The sequence below is a fragment of the Saccoglossus kowalevskii genome, chromosome 7, assembly GCF_978046115.1.
Source record: "Saccoglossus kowalevskii chromosome 7, keSacKowa6.1, whole genome shotgun sequence".
Taxonomy (NCBI): Eukaryota; Metazoa; Hemichordata; class Enteropneusta; family Harrimaniidae; genus Saccoglossus; species Saccoglossus kowalevskii.
The window spans coordinates 32,189,810-32,210,415 of NC_140647.1; the positions used below are offsets into that span (position 1 = coordinate 32,189,810).

Here is a 20,606-nt window from a genome sequence, read left to right on the forward strand (position 1 = left end):
ATAAAAGTCGAATATCCTGTGACTAAATATAGAAATGTTTGCAAAGCTTAGGTTTAGTAAGGTATATTAATATTAATTCAAACTTAAATTCGATTAAATATTAATAGAAATTATGAAACAAAGATTGGGGTCATCACTTGGTAGGTCTGTCGTCACTTGGTAGGTGTAAAGTTGAATGAAAGTCGTCAGTGTTGATACCATACACTCAAATATGCACACACACAGTCTTTAAGGGAAACTCAGATGTTCGTCTGTCATTTGGGGCATTTGCTGTGGAGACACTGGACATGTCCATTCCACACATTATTTATCCTCGTCAAGCAATAGCTCCAACCAGTCTTGGGGTAAGAGATCAGAGGTTGCATGCTTCCTGTCCAGCCCTAATCAGAGATGGAACATATTTCATGCAGTAACTCGCTGTCTCAAGTAACCGACCCAGTCCCACCATTGCCAAATCACCGGGCATAACCAGATTTTCTCATTATCACTCGGCAGTACTGGCTTCACAGAGAGTAAATGCTGCCAAGAGAAAACATGTGCAATACAGAAGTCACTGCCTTGCTAAGCCAAGCATACAATCTAAACATGTCAAAGAGCTTAGACCCAGGCTTTTATGCACGTCTGTTCAGGAATGGCAGATGCGTTCGTTCATGGATCTGTCTGATTAGAGTACACATCTCAAATTAGATCACCAGTGTGAGTTCTGAACGATTTTTTGAAAGACACTTAAATATTCCACTGTACCCAGACAGTGAACACCTCTTGAGGTTGGGGAGTCAGTATAGCATTACAGAGTCCTCCCTAATTGCATGTTCACTGCACAACTGATATTCACAATAGTGTGACAAGTAGTAGTACTACAGCTACACTTATGGGACAACTATATTGATGACGTGTTTTCCCATAACCAATTGAAAGAAAAGCTGAATAAATGTTTACTAGCACCCTTTTGTGTTTCTGATCAATGTTTCTGGTCTACCTGGAGATGGAAATAAACATCTGCAGTGTATTTTCCCACCCCTCAGAGAAACTCTATGAGAAGATCTTATAGGACTAACACATTGGAACAATGAGCATGGTGGGGAAAGTTAATCTGAGTGACAAGCTTGGTGTCACCTGCCACCTTGAAACTGAAACAAAAACTATTGTTCGACGTACAGGAACCTAACTTTTTCCTATAGGACAACCTTGTTAGGTGTCTAGATGTTTTTCAGTAGTTGACCAACCCTGATTATTTGTTCAGGGTTCCTACCCACCTTACCTGACTGTCTCTTCTAGCAGGCACAATCAAACTTTGTATTGGAAGCCAACTTGATGGACAAACAAGCATTGGGTCTCTGGGAAGAACAAGCAAGTTTGTATGTGAATGCAAAATGTCTCTTCCTTGCAGTAGAAATCCAGACTTGGGATGAACTGCACAACATTCAGCTAGAGTGTAAATACAAAATATAATACTTTTATACTATGTAGAAACAACATTAGAGTGGCAGATTACAACGATTGTCTTCAGAATCGCCACAAGACTGCTTCGATGGCAGTGCTCAGGAAACTGTCAATGTCAACCAACTCAATGATGACATTAATGGCCTCATTCTGGTCAAAAGTGGACCCATGATGTTACCACATATATCAGTGGATCATTGCAGTCAACTGTGCAGACTTGCTCACAATTCCGGAAAGAACACTTACACATTCATGCCTATAAATTATTCTCTGATCAGCACTGTTATGGAGACTATCCCTGTTGTGTTATAGAAACTTGTAGTATTTCAGAAATTGGTGTTTACTATTTTACATCCAACCTTTCTATTCCTCTACACCTCAACTAGTTAGATTTCTGTACTAAGCCAGCTATACAGGAAAAAAGTATCTTCTACAGTGAACACCACCGAAGTATCATCCTAAAAGTGAGTCTAGGTAGAGGAATCTCCCAGGACACAACATGGTTCAATCCATTCTGAGAGGCCTTGCCTCTTTATCGCTCAAGCCTTAAAAAACTAACATCAGCCGGCTGCAACTTTTGTTTCGCTCCTGGTACATGCATATTATGCCTTCAATATTCCTTGTTACCATGACAGCTGGGCTAATGGTTTTTCTACATATGTGACTATATGCAGATGTTCAGTAAGAATAAGGGGAAGAGATCTGCTCAAGTGAAATGCCATAAAGGGACTCGTAATCAGATGCCATGGTCTTCTTGACATCGACGTGCATGAGTTGGCCGTCTATGTTCCATGTCTAAATCACGTCATGGGCAAGAACGATCCTGAGTGCACGGTTCTCTGCACAACAACCACTTCTGTTGTCCCCCCTAGCAGACGTGGTCATCATACGCCTCGGGCATACGGCCCTCGATGGATGGCCGGACCAACTAATTTTTGCTTCCTTACAGCCTTGAATTACCTATGTTTACAGGTAAGTCTTACTAACTTGAAAATGTTAGAACAAGCGAATACTTATATAGATTTACGGGTCTTTTTCATTTGCAATTGACTGACCACTTTTTACTGTACTCCATCTACTTTACGTCATTGTGGGGCGTGAATATCTCCTTATTTCAGTGTGTGTGAATGTTCTGATGGTTGTCTTTCAGTGCTTACTTTATTGGGAATGTATGCAGTACTTTTGAGACAGATATAGTTATAAATTTAAGTGATTAACATTTCACATGGATGTTACCTCAAATGAACCACTCTGCCAAGAAAGAATATTTGCTAATTTTGCACTCTGTGTCACCGACTAGAAGTTTAGTATATCAAACTAGACTTGATTGCAGTCTAACGCGAAAGTCATGTGACCGCGAAATCCCAACAGACTTGCCATCAGTGTAAGCGCTCTCACATTATCCGCCAGAATCGGGCTTGTTTGAACGCAAGTTTTCGGGATCTAAGTTTATCCAAGAAAGTATGGTTTCCGGGTCTCAGTTGATAAGTTAATTAGCCTGTCTTCTGATTGGTTGACCCATATTACACATGTCAATAATTACAAACAAGTAGAAGAAACTACCTCTGAGTCACTAGTGTTACGAATGATTTATTAAAATATGCACATTGTTCCGATCTTTTGGTGGATCTTGTTTACTAGTATTTCACATATCGGCAATACGAATAATTCAACAATCACAAGCCACAATCGATTCAAGTAGCATGTATGTTTATGACTCACTTATCACGCGGTTATCTAATTTCTAATTCTAATTCGGGGTTCTCCATTTCAATATAGACTGCATTATAAAACAGATCAGTTTTCTGTCACACGTTCTAGAGTAGTCTTCGACAGTTTATCCCGGGCAGTTTATTCAGGATTTAGTCCATAAATAAGGTAGTCCATCAAATGCATGTCATTTCCACGTACGTAGTGTGCGCTCACTAGGCTATCAGAACAACACTGCCTGCCCTGAAACATACAAAAAACATGAACAAGAACAGACTGGTGAAATTTAATTAAAAGGGCGGCAATGATCGTGCTGCGTCATGTTCGATATGGGACTCACAGCGACGTATACAACGCGTGTAAATATATTGTTTATTTACATGAAATCCGAACACGCGCTGCGCGACGACCACCGCCCTTTACGCGTTACGCGCCTTGTATACGTCGCATGGGACGCACATCGAACAGGACGCATCGTGGCGTCTATCGCTTTTTAAATAATGACGCTTTCGTTGCACCTGTCTACACTGTCTGTAAAATACATTTTTTTTACAGCGCAACAAATGCATTCTCTTTATATTATAAATATGCACCAATATTTAGTCATTTCAATGGCAATTGAGTCTATCCAAAGAGCACAGTGCGTAACAACGTCATTTGAAAACGTTCCAAAGTTATCTAATCGGCCAATAGAAACACCTCGTTTCAGTTTAAATTGTAAAATATATAATTATTTCTAAAAATGAAGAGAATGCTTAGGATAGAATACAAGAATTTCGAAGGCGCACATACAATACCGCTTTATAAAACAAATTATTAAAATTAGATTATGTTGACAAATTATTATGAGAAAATAATATACTCACTGATCTTAACGGATAATATTCATATTCATACATCCATTTGGGGTAATTACCGTTGAAATGATGGAAAAGTGATAAGGGAAGAAAACGTTGTCTGCCTCTGGAATCCCGTGAATCTCCATGTACTACACCAACTCTCTCGAGACATCTTCCCATTAAATAATCCTCGGCACCCATATCGTTTTGCTCGCACGCAACGGCGTTTGGCAGTCCGAGCCTTACAAATCTTGCCAGAGCTGCTTTGCTGAGTACGTAACCACCGCCTCCACTCATGTAACTCTGGCGGACGGAAGAAGGATAACGAAAACGGTGTCCAAAGAAGAGCGGCTTCGACGCGTTGTAACCACGGAGCATGCGCCGCAAATTTTCAACAACCACGTAGGTGTCGTCATCGACTTTCATGAACCAATCAGCATCGTTCAAATGATTGTTGTACACGTAAGAAAATGCTCTTTTAGTTTTTCCCCATAGTGTCTCGTAACCATCCGTCCCGCCCAGACCGATGATCGACATGTTGGAATCAGCATTACTACTAAGATATAATATCTTATTTGAGCGTCGTCCCCATGTCTCCTGTACCAGGGATAGCCGCTCAGAAGCCGTCTTAGAAGACGTCAACACAAAAATGAGTACCCGAACTTCATTTTTCAAATCATGATTCGATGATGCTGAGAAGTACTTATCTGGAAAGAAAAGCGAAATTATTCAATATTGTCATGGTTACCAGCGAACGATTCAGTTATTAACTGAAAGCTAAATAAAGAAATGGTGTAAAACGATTGGAACAATTGTACGATCTGTTACGAATGTTTCATATTGTAAAGTCATTAAGCATATGACATGTGCAAGTAATGTATTTTTATCAGTATTTCACTGCGCATGCGTGGGGTTAACAATTCCAGCATATCATCGACCAGTTCGAGCCGAATTCAAATTTCGCACTACTAAGCATATTACTACACACACACCAATGCATTATGGGTGATTATATTCCATTATATAATGGAAAACTATAATCACCATGAAGAAATTGTCTCATCCGGATGACATGAACTCACAAAAAATGAAAGTATAGTGGGCATAACATATATTCTTCAATTTGAATCGAACCTTCCCAATAGTTAAAATTGTAAAGGCACGGCATTATTAAAATTAACCAGAAATAAATCGAAACCAGCAGTCGTGAGCGCATTTATTTTGGAATGTTTATCATACTAATACTAGTCTGTCAAAATTGCCCGGACTATCACTCCAAATGTTCCATGTGATGCAAATATTGATTTGCATACGCGTCTAAAATGTGCCATATATAGATACACTCATGCTTGCACGCATTTTCTCTAACCAATAACATGTCCATTCAAGTTGGTGTCTGTATCATGTGATAAGTGAAAATGGTGAACGAATACCCCTAGAAGAAATAGAAAACGTGACTTACTATGCATGTTGCACTTTTTTGTTAAAGATGAATTTCGCTTTTTGTTTGAATGTTTGGGAGTCAAACAAATTGCACAATTTATCCCGTTCTTTATAAATTCGCTGTGTTCTTTCCTCAAAAAAAAAAAAAACAACAGCTACACTAAACAATGTTTTGTACATTTTGGCCTGTGGCGTCATGTAATGTAAGGTCTATCGTCGCGTTTGGGACTGAAATTAGAGGCTTACTACTTACATGGAAGAATTAGGTAGTTGTGCAACTACACGTTGTTTACGTAGTTATTATTATTATATATTAAAGTTAACCCGACTCACCGTTTGTCACATGGGGTTCACGCAGACTACTAGTGTTGGCTGAGATCTTTCCTTGTTCTATGTCCCTGTACTCTATGTTGACTAAGTCGCCCATCTGTTTCCGCCACATAGTCCGTGTGCGTATTTCATATGTGAACAGTACAATTCCAGTAAACACCAGCATTCCGATCGACAGTGTGGCTACCCACACGCGAAGAAGACGTAACAGGGACATCTCGCACACTTCCAAAGACAATGATATATAAATGCGCTGTTTGTATTCAGCAGATATTGTAATGTATCCAGGGGTGTAGATGAATTTTCCAACTTAGTCGTTACGTATGAATGCAATATCGAATTTTCCCATCGTGGAAAGCCATGATTTTTACATCTCCGAAACTGTACGATCCAGCGAGGTTTCCCATTAATTTTAAGCCACTATAGAATTGATAGAAAACATCAACATGTTGAAAAGTGGTCGATGAGAGTGGCGAACATGTTTTAAGTTGCTGTGTATATGTTGCCGTACGTACATCCAGTAATGATCAATATAGAACAGGTGTTACACTCCATAATGGGAAGTGTATTAAATTAGTATTACAATAATTTCATCTATAACACAATATTATCTATACACACTGACCTCTTCATGAAAATCACCTTCACGGTCGTGTCACCAATGTTGTGCGAATTATGTATATTACTATAGTGTAGTCGATGCATAATCAGGCGTGTAATGGGATTTTTGTGGGAGGAGAGACTAAATTTAAAAATGTGCGCATTGCCTGTTAGGACTGTGGGATTTATTATGTCTAACACAGAAAAAACAGAACAAGTATTTGTTGCATTACAGATGTAAACACTATATTTGCATAAAAACAATTTCTTCCAGCCATTTGTATTCCAAATTAGAAAAAAAATGTCACCTCGAGAAAACACTCCAATTAGTTATGTTCTAAGTATGTTTGATAAGTATATTAAAAGTGAGTAATTTTACAACGAAAAACATAGTAATTTGTAGAGTTTGCAGGTTGGATCTTTCTGTAAAATCTCACTGTCTCTTTGCTTAACACGTTCGGTACTTTTTTTTCTTTTCTGAAAATGACAGCACGTCATATGGTACATTTCCCACGGGGTGTGCAACACTATTAATATTCCGATTCTTTGTATTTATTTATTTTGCGTTATGTTACTTTTGAAGAACATTTACAAAACCAAAATACTGTATATCGATTCTTCAAACAAATACCATTATAAATGTGCTTATAACGTGTTTATTTCAATGATTCGACAGTATAACAAATATATTCCCAACTGCAAGCTCATAAATTAACCAAACATACTACATTACTCAAGGGTACACCCTAAAATTGTGCCCAATGGCAAGGATCTTTATAGTAGATATTCGTGCTCGCGGTTGTGAAGCCTACTCATGAATCTATTGTCCCATGGCACCATGAAATAGCATTCTTTTTTTGTGTTACAGTGTGTTACTTTTAATATGTTTTAAAAAAATAAATCGCTATTTTTAGCATAATTCCATAATAAAACACAATGTTAAAGAAAAATTGCATTTTTTTACCATTTTTTAAAACTCAGATTTTTGAAATAATTGAGGACAACAAAAAGTACCCCATCATTCACAATACATTACAATTTTCATATATAGTATAACATCTCTGCCATAGAACCTATGATAAATCTTACAAACTTATACAGGCAAAATGGCCGATATCCACTGAGTTAGCTTCTGCCGGTTCTACCTTTATCAAATTTATGCCACAGATGTCGCAAATTGGGAAAAGTTTACCACCGTAGTTGATGACATTTTTTTTTTCTCTTGCCGGCGAACGAGCTCCCCCATCGTCTTATTCATGAGAATAAGTCCGATAACCTCACTATAATGCGTAAATAGGGTCACGCGCCATCCTGCGGTAACTGGTTTCTGGGACTGATGGCAGAGAATTGTTTCATAAAGCTTTTTTTTTAGCTTTATGCTTGTACCAATCCCGAAAAAAAATATTTGAAATTATCATAGAAGATAATTCATCGCTTACGCAAATCTATCACTAACTGAAACAGTCAGTGTGCACGACGTCATGACTTTCGAATAGACATTAAGTTAAAGGGTCTAGCTAGGTCAAACTAATCAATATGGCGGCGTGTTCAATTTCTACTGAACAGGAGTCAAAGTCGATGTGCAAGGCGTCGCCGAAATCAGACAGGATTTTAAAGTGTTCATATCCTTCAGTAGTCGACAGGTATTTTAGGAGAGGGTACAAAATAGGTAAGTTTGTTTCCAAAAATGCTATTTCTAAAGCGTTTTTGTACCATGCGAAGAAAAGCCCCCCCCCCCGTATTTGACATTTGTGTTCTAGTACTAAAATACTATGAAGTAGGGTTTTAATTAATTTGTACAGTGTGTATAGTAATAGTATATTTTATTTGGTAATAAATAATCTAGTGAATATTTAATTTATGAACATACACACCACAAGAACAATACAATATTCAAATTTACAAATATATAAAATAAATAATAATAAGTTTGTAGTTCGTTACACCAGGTTTCACGAAGGCGTGAATTTGTTTTATATCACATATTTATAAATGTTTATAAATTTTAAATGGTAATTGAGAGCAACCAATCACGAGCCTTAGCGTATAAATACCTCCAGTCTAGAACTCAGCCAGTTAACATTCTGATACAAACAATAATGGTATTACTTATACTTCTTAGTCTTTTAAATTTATTTCAGCGAACGAATCACTGTAATTTTGCTTTCATGACAGTAAATCTGTCAATGACTGAAGGGATCTCGCAAAGACTCATGGGTAAGGGGCGTTACCAAATAATTACTGTAGCCAATGAAACCCTGTTCTCTGCATTTGTAGGAAGTGCAAGGATTTTTTGGGATAAATGTTTTTAAAATATTTATAGATGTCCTAAAACAAAAAATGCCTTCTTGTAATCCACTGGTTATAGTTCAAATATTATTAAAAAATTCACCAAGATTGCAAATATATATACAAACAGAGGTACATTACTTGGGGTTCGCAACTACGGTGACATGATACCAACATCCCGTTTCAATCTTGCTCTTGCATAAGCGTTCCAACTCAGAAAAATGCGAATGCGCATGCCCGAGGTAACTAGGATACTGGGATGTCCAGGTGGATCAAAATAGCTGCTCACGATATGACGGATTACAATAACTATATTTTCTGTACATTTTCAATGTATTACATTTTTTCACTATGAATGTGGTAATACATGTTTTATTGTTTTATTACAAACCGCCTATGTCATGTCAAAAGGTAGTAGCATCAGTCTCGCTATCTACCAGATGAGACTTGAATGGGATCTTGGCATGACGTCACCATACACAGTACTCTGCGCATTGCAAACCCCAAGTAATGTACCTCTGATACAAATTATTTCCACATACAATTCATGCATGTAATTCATTGCTAGCAGACTGATCAGAACATATAATGCTATCTAAATTTTTCAATCGATATGGTATATGACATTTTGAACTTTGGGATTAGTCTCTTGAGCAATTATAATTAAATATTGTTTCATTTTCAAAAGCTTTTTCTAGTCTGTCAATATGTTAAAACACAACAACAACGACAACACTGAACACTCACTTCTGCATTTTGAATGTTATATTCTGAATTTTTCCAGTGTATGATTGAATTGGTAGCTTGACATTCCAGTTTTGATGAACAGATAGTTCAACACTTACTTTTTAGTGCAAAAATTGTTGTTTGACAGTACATGGACGTGAGGTTCATACTGTATCCCCCCTGTTCCTATTGCACGAGAGTAACCCCCCCCCCCTTGTGGCTCTTTCACCGAAGCGAACCAAGACCCGTAATAGCTAATTACTAGTATCACTATCAATTTGAAGATCTTTCGTAATCACTCCGGTACTGTCTACAGGAGAGCAATTCCTAATTTCCCAGTCTTTTTAAACAAACATGGCCTGTAGAGGGTGCTATACGAATTGACTGTCCACAAGTCATGCAGCAGTGGTCGGTTCCTGTTTAAACACAGTCCCTCTATCACTGATCCAGTAACGACTATTGTTTTAGGTGTGAAACAACTTATCTTCTGGGGCCATCGGTATTCCGCAAAGCATAGCTATACAATTAGCATAGTGTCAGTCGTTGATTTCATACCTGCTATTATTCACCTTGTGTTGTTTCTCAAGGTGTTTTACCCCAGTCTCCATGCTGTGATTTGTATTGCCCCTATGCTGTTTTTCGAAGGTGTGAATCATCTGTTTACCCCATTCACAGATAGCAACAAAAATTAGGTTCCGCTGTTGCCAAGACTGATGATAGAGAGACTGTGGTTTAATGGTTTAACTAAGACACTAGCATGTTTGAAAATTTATTTTGTATAGATTATGGTTACAAATTAGTTATGCCCATTATAAAAAATAGCTACACATACATCCTGGTGTTGAAATATCAACATTACTGATGCGTAAATCATTGTATATTTTCCACTACCTCTGTCAATGATTGAAAGACAAAAAGTCATTAAGGTCATACGGTTCTCACAGATTGGTTTTGTTCATACCCTTGGACTTTGTCAGTGAACTTTTTACTCGTAAGCTTGACACATGTCGTATATGAGTGTATGCAATATTTTTTTTTCTCACGAGTCACTTTCAACCTTTTCACCTTTTTAACCCATGTGCTCCATCAGGTATTGTTAGATAGATGACAGTTGAAAGTTCCCTATTTTGCTGCTGGAACTAATTGCCAAATGAAAACAGAGCTTGCATGTTCTGAAATCAATGCAAGCAACGCCTCCCGTTTTTCCATAAACTAAGCTTAAAGGAAATTTCTCACAATATGGATATGATGTTATACTTTTACCCATAATCCTCTGCTCGAGAAGCAAGATAGTGGACTGATGAAAAGTCATATAAAAAACTGTAAATTGCATTTTCTTACATTTGTAGAGCTCTTTCATCTGTGAGCTTTATGTAGTTTTCCCAGATTTCGTATTCAAGTTATCGTAAAGCTTAAAAAGGCATTATTTTTTATGCTGTATAGATCAATGTAATACTGTATTCTCTGTTGTAGCATGCCATATATTTATGCTAATAACATGCAAATTAGTGGAAAGTAATTTTTAGTTGACTGAATGATGTGTGATGGAAATGAAATCCTGCCACTGAATACATCTGTTCCTGCTGGCACGAATATTATATTATGCATTTCGCTGGAATTTTGCCTGTTGTATTTCACTGAATTATGAAAACAAGCAGAAAAAACTAACAATAATAACATAGTACAGAATCGCATGGAATATTCATCGGTCAAAACTACCGTGGTTATAATAACTTTTAATTATGAGAATAATAACGTTTTGGCCTCCTTGTAAATAATTTTACATTAGTTTAAAGCAAAAATTTGTATTTATAGAAAGTGATAGATAATAAAAAAAAAAATTGTATAAACAAACAAATAGATAAATATAAGTTTGAGGGCCTCTTTTTGTATATATATATATATAGTCAGCTAAATTCATAATAATATTTATCTACTTAAAGGTAAATTTGTGAATATATTTTTAGTGTTATTCATTTTTGATGAAATTTTGATTTTACTGAAGAATATTTTCCTTTCAGTATATTACGACAATTCAATAAAAACAATTAAATTTTCATTACATCTTTTGCATATGCTGTTGATCTTCACTCTGTCCTAATGCGTACTTTGTATTCTTGTAGTAATATAAGGTTATTACGAAGATATTACGAAGTATGCACAAAGACAGTACAACGGAAGTATCGGCTGATGTGCAGAAGAGGTTGATGCAACGGCGTACTGTCTGAGTGCATACATAGGTATTCTCATAAAAACCTTATTATTATACATCTTTTCTTTCCAAGGATACACCATGGGAATGCCTAAATACAAAATGTTTAGAACAGAATCAGCGAACTTCTTTGTGTTGAATCCCGTAAAACTCTGGTGGCAGCCATGTTTTTTTTATTATTAGAGGACACTTACGCGCATAATCCTAATATGATAAGATTAAAATACCATGTAAAATACCTCAAAATTATGGCACACTGTAACTTATGGTGTTGCTGTGACAGATGTATAATAGTCTTAATTATTAATTATAACTACTAATTATTTTATGTGTTGTTCCATCTTGTAGATGTAAATGGCAGGCCTGGTGAAGATTTGTGTATTCTCCAGCATTCGAACAAGTAAGTTTTCTTTTGATTTAGTTTATCGTCTTGTATTTGTGATTTCAAGGTTCTATGCTAGACTCATTTTGTCTACTTAATGAATCTCTAACCGATAACCATTTTAATTAAATGTCTTATCAAAGTAGCTGGTTATACGGTCATTTTGTTCAACTTGCTCCTCAGTAAAAACTGAGAGATGAAATATTTTATTTTTTAATTTTAGATACAAATGCAAGGCTTGTTTTTGATACAGATGGAATTTTCTCATCAGCTTGTATCGTAGTTTTTTAGCTCCGCTGTCGACTTTGTCGAGCGGAGCTTATCATATGAGTGATTGTCCGTCGTCGTCTGTCGTCCGTGTCAATGTTTTACTTTTACGACTTCTTCTTGAAAACTACAAGCCTGAATGCTTTGATACTTGTTGTATATGTACCTTGGGTGGACCTCTCTTAGGTTTGTTCATTTCATGATATCTTCAATTCTCTACTTTTGGTGAATATTTTTGTCATTTTTGATAAAAAGTGATATTTTCAACTCCTTGTTAAAAACTGCAAGTCCAATTGCTTTGATATTGCATGTATTTGTACTACATGTGGACCTCTCTCAGATTTGTTCATTTTGTAATGATATCTTTAATTCTCTAATATTGGTGAATATTTTTGTCATTTTCGGTAAAAAGTGATATTTTCGACTTCTTATTGAAAATCGCTAGTCCGATTGATTTTATATTACATATATAGGTACTACATGTGGACCTCTTTCAGATTTGTTAATTTCGTGGTGATATCTTCAATTATCTAATTTTGATGATTGTTTTTGTCATTTTTAGTGAAAAGTGATATTTTTGAATTCTTGTTGAAAACAGCAAATCCCATTGCTTTGATACTATACATATTGTTCATTTTCTAATGATATCTTCTGTTCTTTAATTGAAATGTACTTTGCTAACAGCAGAGCTATCTCAGCCGACTGGCTGCTTGTTATTACACATCATTCTGTCCATCTGAACATATTTCTGAACCCTGTGGACCAAATATGTTCTTTCTTTGCATGTGCCTAGTACTTTATCCGGGACATAAGGACATACTGACTGGCAGCCATTTTGTTTTTTTTAATGTGGTATCTTACGCATGCCTTGTCACTTTTTGTTCAAATTTGATACAAACAGTATACATATTGGAATACATGTCCATGTCAGTTTGTTTCATAATCAGATCAAAGATGGCCGACTGGCAGCCATCTCGCTTTTTGTCCATACTGCTATATCTCTAAGGCTTATGGAACATTTTCATTCATATTTGGCACATACATCATACATGTAGGAATATATTATATTATACATGTTGAGATACATCTCCATGACGATTTGTTTCTTGTTTGAATCCAAAATTACCAACTGGCAGCTATCGTTGACATGTTTTGTATTTTTTTTTCAAATTATGCATGTCAGGACACATGTCCATGACAAACACAATCGATCAAAGATGGTATCTCTGTACATGAGCCTGGACAAATAAAATTAAAATTTCAAGTTGCAAATTTTTCTGCAAATTTTGTCATCTTACAGACATGACCAGCAGTCACATTGAAGCATGTGAAATGAAACTTGTTGTATCCCTAATTTGAATACTTGAAAAGAATACATGATTTTACCTGATATTTATGTACTGCTTTATTCGTAGCATTTGTGATTATGTAAATGACAGGTGTGTGTCCATAGTAAAAATAAGACATAAGATAAGATAAGATAATTCTTTATTACAACCTTATAGAATGAATTACATATCTATTTGGTTTATAAAATGTAATAAAGGTGTTAAAATATAATATAATGTGACTAGTGGTTTATATGCACTCCTATTACAGATGCATTTCTAGTGGGTAAATATGGTACCATATTTATTTCATTATGTATCTGATGTTTGTCCTTCACATCTTCTCTGTATGACCTGTGTTCTTATGCTTGACCAGTCAAATCAATATGCGGCAAAACACCACGATCCATGACGCTCTCATACACTGTATCATAATATTCATCGTTACACTTGAATAGGTCCTTTCAACTTCGTTTACAGATTCTCAAGCAATTTAACTAAATATATTTCAAACAGTATCATCTTTATGCTAAAGATTTGCCCGGCGGCTGCTCAGATGACACAGTAACCTAGACTCAATAAAGGCGTATAATTGCTGTACAATAAGGAACTGCTTTGAAGTTGTGCTTTATGAGTTTTAGATAAAGCAAAAAAAGCTCCTGTTAATGTCAATGTGTACTTGAGAATGTAGTATGATATGAATTAGATCTGCAGTACCTTGTGTTTATAGCAGTATGTTCATCTGTAGATTCATACTTCACATCATGATTCATATATTATTAATGAGTTATTACCAGGGTACTGCTAAGTATGCATGAAATCAATACTGCAAGAGTAACGACCGATGCGCAGTGGAGGTCGATGCAACTGCATACTGTCTCAGTGCATACTTTGCAGTATCCTCATAATGACCTTATTATTAGGATACATCATGGGAATGCCGAAATCCAAAAAGTTTAGAACAGGTTTAAACGAACTTTTCTGTATGGGGTCCGGTCAAACCCTGGGGGCAGGGTTTGTTTTTATTATTATTGTTATCCAGTGTATAATTCTCATATCGTAACTATGAAAACGTTACCATCACATGATATGGTGCATATCGTCACATTTAGTGTGAAATATCAGTTAGCACCTAAATCATGTGATAATGTTGTTTGCAATTCATTACACATTGAGTTCGTTGTGTTAACTCTGGATGTTTGTATGTGTGTATTTTGATTGTGATCAATTCAAATAAATGTGCCTTGAACGCAAAAGTACAATCAATTGTGTGGGTTGGGGGTCCATATATAGACCACCTGTCTATAAAGACCATTTTAACAAAGTTTCTTTTGCGGTTGCTATACACAGGTGTGATTGTATTTAAAAACAAAATAAATAGATTAATAAAAAACAAGCTTGGATTTATTATAATCAGATTGTGTCATATGTTGTGATTTATAGTATGAGAAAATTCTGTCATTGACTTATATTTCAAATCTTTGTTGTTTCAGAGTTATCATAGTTACGATTGCTGATAGCCATCCACTCATCAAAAATAACAAGACAATCAAGAATGTGACATTCCAAGTAACCAAAAACCTCAACAGAATGGACAACAAAGTTTCAGGAAAGGGAAAAAAGGTGAAGTTGTACTCTCATGTTATTATTTAATAATTCTAAAATAATCCTCCTTATTTTTTTTGGGGGGGGGGGGTGCACAATGTATATTGACAACATTGCTCACATACACACATGCAATCAAATAATGGCTGCCAGTCTGCAATTTTGGATCTACTCCTGAGCAAAATTTAATGTCAAGTTTGCAATAGTGTTTTTTTAATGACCAAAATGGTTGGTTAATCACACAGAACTTGATGTGCTGTATGTCTTGCATTCGTAGCAAACGTGGATCTTAATTGTGTCATAAAAAAACACCACAATTGATTACGAGAAATATGCTTCTGCCAATCTGCCTTCAGGTTGCCATAGTTTTCACTCATCACAACTATGGCTTTGTGAGTTCACAAAATATGATTTAGGTGATGAATAGACTCAGAACAAATTAAAGGATAATTTATGTATCAAAACTCTTACGTTTTACCATATTGGTTTGAATACTAATTCATTTTGACAGAGTATACACAGTGGGCTAATGAGACAGGTCCTCTATGCATTATTACTTGATAGCTCACGATCCAAGTGTATGTTAGAAAAAAGATGATAGACGACAAATTCACCAAGTGAAAAGTTTTTTATGAACTGAGTTGTAGTGCAAAATTTGATGACAATTAATTAACAGTATGTGTTCTTGAATAAATTTTATAAATTTTGCATGAGTTTTGCTTGCTGCTACAATTATGTAACAATCAATTCACTTGTTTGAGTTTCCCAGTAAGCTTTTTGGTTTTCAAGAGTCTTATCTGAAAGTCATCATCACTAAGGATACCCAAGGGCATCAAATGAATTAGTCCCATGTTCTTGGTATAAAACCCTATGTCCAGTAACCATCCAGCCAACCAGACTGTGTAAACAGAAGCTGAGGGCATCTCTATGATGCAATCTTTAATTTCTTTTGTATTTATGTACGTACTTAAGTTCATTCTGAATGTAATCTGCCATGCGATTAAACTGATGAATGCTGCATCGTTTGTATCTGGTTCGCCATCCAAGTTATTTCATGTATTGCAGACTTGTTCAAATAATACTCCCTATTTCTTATTCTGAATGCGTGTTTTAAGAGGTTATCACGAGAATGCTGCAAAGTATGCATGAAGGCAGTATGGTGATCGTATTGACCGATGTTTACTTCTTGTGATAACCTTTTGCGATTCTGTATCGTGTGACGTCAATAACCTTGAACCTGTCAATGTTGGTGAAATACTTTAAGGACAAATTTGATACTTTTAGAAACAAGTGCTGATACAGCTCTTTACGGAATGACAAATTCTATTGTTTTCAGTGTAATAATAATTGCACTCATCTTCTCGTATTCAGCCATCATTTCACTGCTATACCTAAGCAGATCCTGCTCACTGAATGGGTTTTAAAGTGCGCCATCATTGGCAATTTGATATGCCACCATTTTGTTTTATGACCATGGCCATATTTTATGCAAAATCTGATTGAATGTATGTCATAAATGTGATTTTTTCTTGATCTATGTGTTTCACTAAGGTCAAATACTTTTGGTAGAATCACACAAGGGTATATGTTTACATTGAGTTTGTGAAACTGTGCAATTCATTTGATGAATTAGTTTAGAATATAAAATGCCAACACATTAATCATTACATAATATCTTAATCAATGAATTATTGTTTGATACTGATCATTTCGACAGGGTGGGCAGTGGGTGAATGAGACAGGACCTCTGTGCATCATTACCTGTGACGATGACTCGCAATATACGATTTACAGCTGTGTCAATGGAAAATTAGTTGAAGTGAACGAGAAACTTCTTTCAGTGCCAAACTTAATCAATGAAAAGGTAAGATTTCAGTCAATACATTTCCATCTTGTCTCATAGCATCAAACGTGTTTGTAAAGTGCATCTTTTCTATATGATTTCAATCATGTATATAATTCACACATCAATGAAACTGATCTTTAAAAAAGAGTCTATGGACTTATCCCAAAGTGTTATTCTTAGACAGGTTGTCTTTATATTTATAATGTATTTAAATTTTCATAAAATTTTTAATTATAAACTGATATCGAAAACACTCAACTACATTTATGTATGTTTATGTGTAGTATGTTTATTCCAACTGACAGAACTTGTCAAGATACATTGTCTATTATCTTCATTTATGTTTTATTAATTTAAACTAATATTCTCCTATCTGGTGTCTCACATATAACATTTCCTTTTATAACATTTCAATTTAAATAGATCAAAATTTTCATAATTATCATTTATAATTCATTTATATACTTGTTGTATACAGGCTTGCCCCTAACATGTATTTTTTACTGAACTACTGAATTTGTCCCCAGACTGTTTGCATCAGCCTTACCCAATGTTAACACTTCTGCATCAGATTCTAATTAATACAAGGTGTATAATAACATACCACAGTCTAGTCATATAACATCAGTGCATCCTTTTTCATGTCAAGTACATGGTGTTTAGGTAGTTGAATGTCTGATATGTTATAATCATAATAAAAAAAACAGGTTTTAGCATGTCTAGTGTATTATAACAAAAAGTTTGCTTACATGTATTGAAACTTATTTGTAACAGCTACTAGTACCAGTAGTTCACATACAATTGATAATACTTGTGCAGTTCATGTCTGGTGTATTTTATATAAACTCAATGTAAATACATACTGTATGTAATTAAAGTTCCCAGATTACATTATAACAACAAATTTGGTAAAAACAAAAGTGCAAACAATATGTAGATACTAGAAAATGACACTTGTGTTCACTGGTTAACAATTGCGTATACATTACTAAATTATTTGAAAATTGTATTGTAATTAATTACTTTTCAATTTTGTTTCAGCCCAGTACAGATGGTTTCATCTCAATCATTCTTCCAAAATTTGGTAATAGTGATCCACAAATGGAAAAACTTCTAACAAAAGACGAGTATGAGAAAGAAATATTGAACAGGGCACAAGAAGATAAAAACAGCTAATAATTACTGCTCTTAAATTGTATGTTTTCAATTCTCAAATTAGTTTTTATATTGTTCATATGTATTTATTTGTTTAAAGTCTGAAAACGAAGACTTCTACATTCACCTCTGTGCATCCGTGTATCTGTCTGACCTAATCACATGTAAACTTCATACATACATAATACATATATATATATATATATATATATATATATACATGCATTCATTTTTTGATATAATAAAACTAATTATGCATCAAAATCAAGCATTTCTGTTCTTAGTTGTGCCTTGCGATTGCTTTCATACTTGGTACATATGATATAAATCATGAAACCTTGATGAACATCATTTTTTAGGGTTTGATTTAAAAATGGTTGTTGACCATTTTGCTTCAATAAATGCTGTTCTGAAGCCATATTTCTAGCATACCTGCACTGGCCACTATCAAACGTCATGCATGCATTACACATTATGTCACACACTTATATATACACTTGGTTTCATTTTCAGACGAATGACATTTCAGTGCTAAGCATGCCCCAAAGTCAAGCATTTCTGCCATTCCAGAACAGGTTACCAGCCGTGCATTACCAGATTTCGGTAAAACTAACAAATAAATGTTTATGTATATGTTTTGTACAAGTTCTGCACCAGTCAGTATGTCTATAATTAATACATGATACTCAGTGACTTAAATAAATGTACAGATTAATAGATTTTGTAGTTGCATACATTGTAAATTGTATGCCCTCACACAGTTGTTTTCAAAATATATTTACATTTTTATAAAGACATTATATATGACAGGATTATTCACAAATGCCATTCGATAAACTACTTTGGTAAAGGTTTAAAGCATTTATAACAGATTCATCGGTGAGTCCAGGACATTGACAACTTTCTAAGCAAGAGCAATGACGTTTTTCTCGATTACGAGATCTTACTAAAAATAAAACTGACTTAACCGTAGAATGCGGCACAGCGCGTGAGATCAAATATGGACAATGTGTGCAGACGATAACCCTATTTACTTTTATTATTTTACTGTGATTTTCAGTGATTTGTTGTGAATCTCATAGAAGTTTATTGCCAGAACAAAATCCTTGAGGAATATTTCACAGCCACAAAAATTATAAATACGCATATCGCTATTTGGTTTACTCATTTGTTTGTCAGAATCTAATGCAATCATGACGTAATATTCAGTGACGTGTTTCAATCCACTCAACTCAACTTTCTTCTTCTGAAATTACCTAGTATTTTCCTACAACTACCACCCACCCCTGAATTTGTATTTGCGTGTTTCTTTTCCGTGAATAGAGTTTTAATTTGTATTCAGATATCCAGTATCAAGATGAACACATTTAAAGAAGTAGAGCTAGTATGAAGGATTTTTTAAGGTTTGAATATTTGGAAGAGACTATTTTAGTACATTTGTTCTTACCAAATTTACATATTATTGTTAGGGGACGTCATACCGAAACTTTGAACAAATTATTATTGAATTCCTGGTGGACCAAAAGATGGAGTACGTACCAGATATGAGTTTGGACCTATCGAGTGACGATAATCTATTTAGCAGTTTCTGAAGTTGTCACGGATGACCAATATCCAGTTACCCCTCACACGCGAGAAATGCCCATCAACGAATGCCACGCGAAAAAAACACATTTAGATCACGTATTGTGTGTTACTGGAAACAAATAAGTAGTTGATTGGATAGATGCATCTTTGAAATGGAAAGGTTGTGCTTAAATGAAGTCTATATGTACATGCCACGCAATATATGGTTGGCATATCCCACGCCCGTATCTCACGCAGCTGCTGACGTACGCTGGTTGGGTCTACTACAAGAGCGCCAACTAGCTTCTAGAATCAAACTCTCCTAGCACTATGTGAACAGCCTATCAGCCAATCTAAAAATCCAAGAAGGAATAATATCAAAAAAGGATTGCTATATTCCACACAAGACATTTACTAATTGCTTGGTTCATCTTGAACCACTGGCAGTAATGGTATTAGTGATGATACCAGGTGTCCAGAACGAGTAAGCAAACTATGCTATACGTTATATTTGTTCAACGTATTTGTATTGGAAACGCCGCGAGTTCTTATGGGTTTACAGATAGTACCAGTGTGTAAGGACAATTTGCGGAAGTAAATCGTTTTGGTTAAACTACGAGATGCGCAGCCTCAATATTTACTATCGATTTCATCATTTTTCTGTTGTGTGTATGTGAATTGTCCACAAATCCTATCGTGTTTTCTGTTTGCGTATATTATACTAGTAACTTATTTTCCGTGCATGTACAATTTGGTCGATGATCCAATGAGAGAAAAAAATGTACACGGTGAACCTGATACATAGTGCATGTGCTACGATTTGTAATAAATTGCTTACATTGGTTGGTTGGTAAATGTCACGAAT

The 20,606-nt window shown here is 35.3% G+C and overlaps 1 protein-coding gene and 1 pseudogene across 2 annotated transcripts; one reads left to right on the plus strand and one right to left on the minus strand.

Moving 5' to 3' along the window:
- Positions 1 to 3,017: 3,017 nt before the first annotated feature.
- LOC100367212 (glycoprotein-N-acetylgalactosamine 3-beta-galactosyltransferase 1 pseudogene) lies at positions 3,018 to 5,982 on the minus strand (annotated as a pseudogene). The gene is made up of 3 exons (XR_013420515.2): positions 5,769 to 5,982; positions 4,020 to 4,699; positions 3,018 to 3,396 (listed from the first exon to the last, which is right to left on the minus strand). The product of XR_013420515.2 is annotated as a glycoprotein-N-acetylgalactosamine 3-beta-galactosyltransferase 1 pseudogene (transcript).
- Positions 5,983 to 7,877: 1,895 nt separating this feature from the next.
- Positions 7,878 to 18,820, plus strand: LOC100367063 (protein Abitram-like). Its single transcript, XM_002734774.4, has 6 exons — positions 7,878 to 8,034; positions 11,941 to 11,992; positions 15,063 to 15,192; positions 16,892 to 17,038; positions 18,062 to 18,215; positions 18,689 to 18,820. Exons 1-5 carry the CDS (start codon positions 7,902 to 7,904, stop codon positions 18,194 to 18,196), a joined length of 597 nt encoding a protein of 198 aa, XP_002734820.1. The 5' UTR covers positions 7,878 to 7,901; the 3' UTR covers positions 18,197 to 18,215; positions 18,689 to 18,820.
- Positions 18,821 to 20,606: the final 1,786 nt, after the last annotated feature.